The sequence below is a fragment of the Amblyomma americanum genome, chromosome 11 (assembly GCF_052857255.1).
Source record: "Amblyomma americanum isolate KBUSLIRL-KWMA chromosome 11, ASM5285725v1, whole genome shotgun sequence".
NCBI lineage: Eukaryota > Metazoa > Arthropoda > Arachnida > Ixodida > Ixodidae > Amblyomma > Amblyomma americanum.
Genome location: NC_135507.1, coordinates 5040138 through 5049669, shown reverse-complemented (window position 1 = coordinate 5049669; position 9532 = coordinate 5040138). Strand labels below are relative to the sequence as shown.

Genomic DNA, 9532 nt, shown 5'->3' with positions numbered 1-9532 from the left:
ATGAATCCCTCAGGTTCGTCCGATGACGGCGGTCTACCACCTGGCCGAGGGCCGCAGCGAAGGGGACAGGACCAACCACGACAGCAGGACCAGAGTCAGGAGCGGGGATCCCAGCCGCAACAGCAGGATATCCAGGAGGATCGTCAGCAGTCGCAGTTGGCGCGAACGTCGTCACTTCGCGACAGGCAGCTGCCGGAGCAGCTGACGCGAACGCGTCGCAGGCAGAGCAGGGACTCGTCCACACCCTCCTCCTCCGATAGCATCATTGGGACTTCGAGCGCTACCACGCTGACGCAGACGTCGCGGTGGCAGTCTCTGGACCTCAGTACGAGACGACACAGAAGGAGGTAAGCGAGACATTAGATCCTTGTCGGACTTCTACGCGTCACCGACGGTGGCCACACTAGCCAGTCACTAGCAGTTGTCTCCGTTGAGACTTCACAGGCACTCAGACCCCGATTTATTTATCATATGCTGACAGAGCGGAACAATGACTTCAGCTAGCTGGTCGATGTGCATGCATGCATTCATTCACAGACCGCGGAACGGCCAGGAGCGCGATAGTACTCATAAAGCGCGGTTATGCATTTTTAAGAGCCCAGTTCTTGGGTGCCCGTTATAGAATTCCGCGTCGTAGTCGTCAGCGTCGTCGTCGGCGGCGTAGTGGGCGTAACACGACGCCTGACAACCGTGGCAGGCAGTACAGAGCGAAAAGGCACCTGCCACGGCGAGAGCAGAGGTATAGACAGCAGGAATTAATTCACGGGAAGATCCTGGAGGGTAGCTAGCAGCGTAACGCGCCACCTAACAGCTGTGGCATTATCGACTTTCGTAATCGTCCGTCAATATTCGTGTGCGAGACCTCTGTTCAGGTGTTTGTTTTCTTTGCGGTTTTAACACTAAAGCACGATTGGCACCACAGGCAGAAAGATGCATGCCATAGTGCGTTTCCTTGACTTCGCTTTCCGGCCCACTAGAATAACCTAGTGGAAAGAGCGAGCGTAGGCAAGCGTCACTATGGCCGCTTTTTCTTTGAACTCGACCAAAGACCTTCAATAAGGCGTGGCTTCCCCTCATTACTGAGTGCTTCCTTTTAAATCTAGCGATATTATATGCCCATTTGGATCCTTCAATGAGTGAAAGCGTTTGAATAAAACAGTCAGTTCAATATAAACGAAGAAATCAGGCGGAAATAATTAAGCGTGACCGTTATTCGGTGGCGGTCTTCAAAGTGTGATTGCCAGCGATGCCGGGCATGGAAGCGTTTAGGTGGCGCCTTTGCCTCGTTCCGCTCGCTAGAGACCACACAGCTAAAAGAAAATGCGTGTCTTACGTTACGTACATATGTTACCGTTTTTTAGACGGACTCTCTAGGAATGCTACGCACGTTATTTTCATGATCACGACGTACGACTCACTCTTCCTCTTTATCTCTAATGGCACCCCGTCCTCCTCACTTGCAGCTCCAGCCAGCCGGACAGACATTCGGCGAGGGTCCCGATCAGCTACCGGCCCATGGGCTGGAGCGGACTGCTCAGCATGAGGTACACACCCGATTCTGCTGTTCACCTTGCTTGACTCTCGTACTATACTGAATCTACCATCGCGAAAGACGGGGACGTATATTTCTATTCATTTGCGGACCGGAATCAAGGCTAACACAGTTGACTGAAATAAATGCAAGGAACCGGAGGCGGCTATACGAAGAAAAATAATACGGGTTATGTTAAGCTGTCCGGAAAAGAGCCAACCGAATTAACGGAGAGAAGTTCGTAATATAATATCTCAAAATAATCGCAGTACACAGACTTTAGCAAGAGATGCAATGAGAACATTATCCCTTTCGTGAAGAGACGCCATATTTTTAGATTCGTGTTCTCTGCTTTATAATAATGCGTAAAACATCAGTACACATGAATTGGCACGTGGTATTTATCTACAACTAAATCATTAATCATTGTGGTTCTTGCATGCTGTTTTGGTTTAAGCAACCGAACGGTGTCTCTGACGTCAAAGTTCAGTATATGTCAAATAAGGCATGAAAGATCTGCAATGCAATTGCTGATTCGTCGTTCAGATTCACTGCATTCCTAAAACCAGCCTGTTAAAACACCCAGAAGAGCAAAGAATGAAGCATCATCTATTATCTAGCAGTTTTTTTCTGCCTCACGTAGTCTATGCTGAGCTTTACTAATGGCTAAATGCTTCAAGTACAGCTGTATGTATGACCATTTGCGCGTTAATTACTGGTAAACTGACTGCTTGTACTCACAAAATGACTCAGATTGAGATTTAAATTTATTGGCTCAGTCGCTTTTGACTGTATAGGAATACCACTCTCTGAAAGTAATCCTCGTAACCGCTACAGCAACACACCTAAACGTTTTAAACAGATCAATATTTCATGACGGGTACCAGTTCACTTCTTACAACGCCAGGCGTTGCAATGGATTTAGTAAACTGAACTTAAATCGAATGCAGCAGCCATATTCCCATTGCCACAGTCTCCTCATGATTTTACCGCTAGTGGCCGCCATTACGGTGAGTGCACCTAAATGAGGTGCTTAGAGGAGATATTTTGTATCAAAAGGACTTTTTCGTGTTTTTTTTTTAGCAAGCATCCTCTGCACTACTATGACGGCGCAACAGCGAGTTAACACAACCTCCTTTTAGTGTATTGCCTCGCTTGACACCGTAGTTGCTCTATAAGAACTTCACATTCATGTTCTTCGTAGATCTATAGGGTGCCGCAAGTGACGCCATAGGCGGGGGCTATACCTGTCACCATCATCATCACGGGTTTGAAATTTCTGGCAATAACGCCTCCCGGGGCTGCACAGGACACCGAAGTCGACTTTATGTTAACTGGTTGAGCTGCCTGCTATGGAGCACACTTTCGCTTTAGAGCGCATCTGCCCCCATCTAGCATTGCCATGACCAAAAGAAATGGTAATGACGTCATCTGCACCAGTCAAGCTTGCTTTCCTGGCGCAGGCTGTCCCCGTCGGCGTCGCCCTTCTCGCTGCCGCCCGAGCTGTGCGGGCCTCTGCTGCAGCTGCCCCTGGATCTGTGCGCTGCCCTGCGCCGCGGTGGCGAGCGTGGAAATGTCCTGTTGTCGCCGCACTACGCTGCCTGCATTCTGGTCATGATGCACCACGGCGCCGCGGGGAACACGAGGCACCAGCTCGGACACCTGCTCGGTTTTCCGGAAGAGGACGGCCCACCGACGTGAGTCGACACGTTGCATAACATCATCTGTAGAAGTCTATTAAGAAACGCGGGGCGAATATTTTTGCGATGAAGTAGCAAGTTTGATTTGTTGCTAAAGGCAAATTAGGAAATGGCGACAGAGAGCACATGAAGTGAACGAAAGAAATCACATTAACAAATTATGTAATACTGGCTGAAAGTGTAGATTTTTTTATGACTTCCCACTTTGTTTCCCTCCCGTTTTTTTCCAAGTCTAAGTTTGTGACCATCCACCGATTTCAACTGCTGTTAACGCCTCGATTGTTTTACAGGTTTTACAGATAATTTTAGATCGCAAATTGCATCACAACATGCTGTCCTATATACAGCTCGCATTACGGGCTTTGATGGATGCCACCACTTTCCATACCGCGGATAGGACATAGTGGAAATAGTTAAAACTGTTTGCTTCCTACCAGCACACCGTCCCTTTTTTCGCGTTCATGCAACACAAACGCGGAAAAGAGGCAGATATGTGCACAACACCGGCGCTATCAATTTTCTGTTTATATTCTCTTTGTGGATATTTGTAAACTGCCTTTCATGATCTGAGAGAATCTGCCAAATGCGGTCCACCCGCTTCTAGTTATTTTAGTTATTTCACATTCGTGATCGGGATGTGCAATACCTGCCCTAAGTAGACGTATTCGCTTATCACTTCAAACGCCTCGCTACTTCTGTACACTGCTGTTCCCTTCCGAGACCGATGAAATTGAAAATTGGTATTTGGGGAAAGGAAATGACTCAGTATCTTTTACGCATTTCTCGGCGGACACCTGAACCGTACCGTAAGGGAAGGGATAAAGGAAGGACTGAGAGAAGAGAGGAAGAAAGAGGTGCCCTAATAGAGGGCTCTGGAATAATTTCGACCACCTGGGGATCTTTAACGTGCACTGACATCGCACAGCACACGGGAGCCTTTGCGTTTCGCCTCCATCGAGACGCGGTCGCCGCGGTTGTGTTCGAAACCGGGTACACCGGCTCTGTAACCGTGCGGCCTAGGCAATGAACCACCGCGGCGGGTTTTTCCGTTAAAGTGTGTGTGATTTTCGAAGCTTAAGTTCTTGTCCTTAATATAGAGGTAACCATCACTGCCACCTTCGTTGTTCTATCATTGTCAGCCCCAGTACGTCCACTCCGGAAAATACCTTTCCCACTGATTCTCAGCCCGGTCCTGCCTCCGCTAAGGACATCTTTTACCCGCAAACCTGCTGATCTCATCTGCTAACCTGATTCTCTGCCACCTCCCGCTAAGTTTGGCCTACTCTCAGAATACACTTCGTTACCCTTTAACGAACCCTTGGTAAGGGTAGATGTTCCTAAACGGTCGTATAATGCAAATATCGCAGAGATGCCATCGCCGACACGTCCTGCTGTGGCGGCGCCTCCGGCGTTCGCCGGGGTTCGTATTTGGAGACCTTCGGGCTGCATGCGTGCCGGCTCTTCTGCAGCGACTTCCACCGGCCGCGGCAAAAGCTTGGCTCTGCGGGCTCCATGACGGGCTACCTGGCGCTCTTCCACGACGCCAGCGTCCGCCTGTCGGCCCGCTACCACCGGCCGCTGGTCATGCTGTCGCCGCAGATACACGCCAGGTGCGGTCCTCTTATGACGAAAATGGAGACGTCTTGTCTTGCGTCCCCTGACCCTTGTACGTCTCTCGAATAGCTGTCTCTCGACTAGCATCTCGAGTAGCTGAACAGCATTCTGTGGTGCTGCTTAGTGTTTAGCGTCCAGAAGCACTGCATGCACTACGAGAACGCCGTAGGGAGGGGGTTCCGGATTAATTGAGATGACCTGGTGTTCTCTTGACAAGGGCGTGTATTGCATCCCGCCTCTATTGCAAAGCGGCCGCGAGATCGGCATTCACTCCGGTGGCATGGCGCTCAGTAGGCGACGACGCGGAGGCCATTGGGCCGCCGCAGCGGCTCATGAGCCGTGTCATTAAACACTTGATGAGTGAGCCGCCTTCATAAGCCGATTCTGATGGAACGAAAAAGAAACGCGCGTAATGCACTTCATCCAAGGACTGTCACCATAAAAGCACACCTGATGATGCGCTTTTCATGTCCTTCAGGAACCAGCACACAAAAAGACATAGTGCGAATTCATTCATCCATTCGCTCATTCTGTATTTATACCATATCTTGCAAAATAGACTGGGGATTCCGTTCAATCTTTTGTAAAACAGCGCGAACAACGTCGGACAAGAACAAGGAGGACACGGGACGAGCGCTGCCCGGGTCGCCCAACTGAACGTTCTGCTTAGTCCGTTCAATCGTTCTTCTCGTGCTCGGTGTCAATGTGCGCCGATTCCTCTAGTATTTGAAAAAAACCTGTCTAGCCCAACGGCAAGTGTTGCTTTGATGTCGATGCCTTCGAGATGGTCGTTCAAGTTACGAATATCATTGTGCCTGTTGGATCACTGCAGGGACTTTGCCGCCTGCTCCGAGCAGTGCCGCCAGTCGATGGACGGCCTGTTCCGGGCTCTGTCCGGCTTCGCCTTCGACAGTCCCGTGTTCACCTCAGAGTGCGTCGGTCCCAGCTCCCTGCTGGTGTTCGCCAGCCTGGCTGTCCTCGAGACTCATCTGCCCGCCCTCTACCGGACGTGCCGGAGAGCGTTCCGGGAGGCCTCCGGCACCACCAGACTCGTGAACACAATGCGTCGAATGGGAGCGCCCTACCGCTGGGCGAGGTACGGCAGGTAGCCCGTGCTCTACCAGCGCCTTCTGATTCGCTGCACCAGCTGGCTGTACGCAGACTCGCTCCTAAATTGGCTCGCACATTACAGGTTTAATGCGTGGTAATGTATTTCCAGGCTACGTTACTGAGCCAGCATATCCTGTTATGGTTACTGAGGCTTGTTGCGGTAGCCCGTAATGTGTACTTGCTGCATATCACCAGTTATGTATTGTAACGCCTCGTATTTATTAGGTTATTGCCAGCCATGTATAAGTAGTGTGGTGAAAATCTAAACACCTGCATATCATTTATTAGCTTTGAATTCGTAGCGATTTAAATGGGTGCTGCATAGTCGTTGTGCAATGCATGGGACTGCCTGTAATAGACAGGCTATCGCAGGCGTGAGCTGTCGGTACGAGGCGACATATTCTGTACTACCGGCACCGGAAATTTCCGGGATATCAAAATCTCTAAAATCGAATGGCCGCGCAACGTCAAGGATGCCGTGTAAACAGGAAGCGTGACCCCAACCACTGTCGCTGTAAAAAGGCGGGTCATTGTAGTTATCACCGAAAATTTCTCGGTGGCCCTTCCGCACCTTCTTCAAATCTTATCATCGTGCAACACTCAGACGTATCTAACCGGCGGTCCTACGCACAACCTGCACCACAGGTGCGTCGATATCGGGGCGACGGTGCTTGAGGTTCCGTTCGAGTCTCCGCTTGTCGAGTCCATGCTCGTCTTCCTACCGGACCCCACGACCCCGGACGAGCCCGATGGCCTGGCCTCGCTCGAGCGGAGTCTCTCCAGGGAAAAGATACTGGACTGTCTGGCACGACTCGAGCATCGTGGTCCCGTCGACGTAACCCTACCTCGACTGAGACTCCGCTGCGCCACCGACTTGGCGCACGTCATGCCCGCCATGGGCGCCCCGGATGCGTTCGGCGAAGCGGCCGACTTCTCCAACATGGGCAACGTCGCCAGCAATGAAAGAAGCGACGGCACCAGCACTGGTATGGCCACTGAAGACTGCTAACCTTAATTAACTTATTATACGATGCAAGCGTAGGGAAAGGAGGAGCCGGTTATCACAAACAAATGAACTAAGCCAAAGCGGAACTAAGAAAAGCCAAGAAATTAGTGTAGCTATTTTATGGTTAAAGATACCTGGTTAGAAAGCAAAAAAAAATTCGTTGGAGGCACTTAGATAACTTATAACTGCAGGAAGGCGAAAGCCAGTGTACAGTTTGCTCGAAGTGTAGTTGGCAGGTTGCCTTGTCACGTGACTTAAGTGACCTAGATGTAACGGACGGACAAGGTCACGTGACTTAGGATGTAACGGGCGGACACCGCGAGGTCACGTGACCGGACGGACGGTTACCGCGAGTATGAGCCATTAAAGGCTTTCGCCTTAATAACAATTGACGGGGTGAAGTACATCCTAACCATTCGCGGTCACTGTCTCCGTAATGTCGGGTTCTGGTTAGACCAATTACGGTTCTTGCTGATTTTTTTAAATAAGTCGTATCCTGGTTTCTGGGATAACTTTGGAGCGGGATGAAGATTAGTATTCTATTTTTTTTTCTTCTAGCTCAGTGAATGTGCCTTCTGTCTCAAGTGCTATCAGCCGCTCACGATCTGTGATTTTCAATCGTTCCCTGCTCCGGAGTTTTTTGTTTTTTCACGCAGCACCAGTAGCAAAGAAACAGCGAAATCATCATACCAGCAATGACCACTTCAAAATACGGGATCCAAAAATACTTTTCTGTTTGCTTGTTATAAGGATGTTTCCTTTGTTTAAGTAATGGACTCAACCGTTCCTATATTTCGCTCGTATGTCAGAAAATGCTCTTTATTCGGAGTGAAGAGTTCGCTTGTGACTCCCACCTGCTAATTTCAGGCGGCCCTTAAGATGGGCAGATTTATTATGTTGGTTAGGAAGTAATGACTCTTAGTGTCCGCCTTCGAGAAGCCGTATGTTTATGGACAAAAGCTCAGTATAAGCTTCCTCAGAAGCTTCCCATCTGAAATTCAAATTACGCTCCTGAGTGATTACTCCTTAAATAAAATCTAATCCACACTAGGGTCTTCCTCTAAATGCAGTGGATTCTCTTAACGTGTATTTTGCTCACATCTTTACATCTATGTCTCTCGTTTTTTTTTTCAACAGTAAGAAAAAACACTTTGCGCATTCTTTTTTCCTACTTGGTCTTCAAAAAGCTTTCTTGATTTCTGCTACGCAGTCCGCCTGAAAGCGTCGGCCGCCAAGCACTTCGCCGTCTTCCGCACCGGGGTCCGATCAGCGGGAGCCCAGTCGACGCCCGCGCTGCCCCCGATCGCCGACTGCGCCGAGCGGCCGAACCTCGACTTCACGGTCGACCGGCCCTTTCTGTTCCTGGTGCTCGGCAGGGACCCCGACAGCGTCCTCTTGTTCGGCTCGGTTACGCGGGCTAGCTAGGACCCTTGCGCCAAAGAGCGCACTGGCACCACTCTGGAGGAACTCTGTTTCGTTCGAGTGGTGCCTCTGGTGCGGGGTCCCGTTTTTAGGGCAGTTTTCGGCCGTTCCTTGTTATGGGCGGGTTTTGGAACGGTGTGGTGCGATAGCATGCTTGCTTGGGTCGGTTGCAATAACTGATCAACAGAGACAACCTGCGGGGCACCGAAAAATGTGGCTACGCTGCACGGGCGAAGCTGCGCAGAGCAGCTCAGTTTTCGGCTCCGTTATTCGTTAATGGTGCAGTCTTCACACGAGTGAAGTCATCAAAACGTATTATTGATATAGTTCACGCGCAAGCACGCAAAATATGATTAAATTGACTCTACGTACGTTCTGCGCGTTCTTCATTTTTGTTATAACGGGTCGAGAAACATGATTCCGAATTATTTCCAACAGATGATATCTAACAAATCTCCGTTCTTTGTAAAGACAGTACCCGACAGCAGCTAGACTCATTTCAAGCTGTGGGAGCGCCTCAGCGCTGTAAGCGCGATGTTTATATGCATTTTTCGGTCTGCTTAATCTAGTAGGCTTTCGTCTTGCCATACTGCATACTTGCATTCGTTTTATGACATAGATCAGCTAAAACATGTATTTTATGTAACGGCGTATATTTCAGGTGCTGTAATCACTGACACGATTCACTTTGAGACCTGTGCAAGCGACACTTATCACGGCATTATAAATCAGGAGCTAATAAGCGCATACAGCCTCTCGAGCTGCATGAAGAAAAAAGAGCTTACTGACGGCGGAAGGAAGCCGTGATATCGTGCGACCAGGAAGGAAAAATTCTTCACTGCACCACAATATTCCAATATAGTCCATCGATTCTTCACTGCATCACAATATTTCAACATAGTCCATAAATACTAAAGCAGCGGTGGCCAAGTGGTTAAGCACCCGCCTCGCATGCGGGAGGTGCGGGGTTCGAAATCCAGTGGTGCGGGGTACCCACTAGTGATACAATGGGTAAAAGCTTCCCTTGGCCTGGTGCTCGGTTTCTTTAGGGTGAAATGCTTGGGAAGCGGGTCTTTGACCCCCCCCCCCCCCCCCCCTTTGAGTAGAAGAAACAACCTTGTGTCATGGCGCTCTTTGGCCACAGATGCC

At 49.8% G+C, this 9532-nt stretch overlaps 1 protein-coding gene across 1 annotated transcript; it reads left to right on the top strand.

Moving 5' to 3' along the window:
• LOC144110765 (iris-like) lies at positions 1 to 9399 on the top strand. Its single transcript, XM_077643841.1, has 7 exons — positions 1 to 347; positions 1464 to 1544; positions 2995 to 3228; positions 4599 to 4841; positions 5678 to 5941; positions 6601 to 6941; positions 8172 to 9399. Exons 1-7 carry the CDS (start codon positions 1 to 3, stop codon positions 8384 to 8386), a joined length of 1725 nt encoding a protein of 574 aa, XP_077499967.1. The 3' UTR covers positions 8387 to 9399.
• The last annotated feature ends 133 nt before the right edge of the window (positions 9400 to 9532 follow it).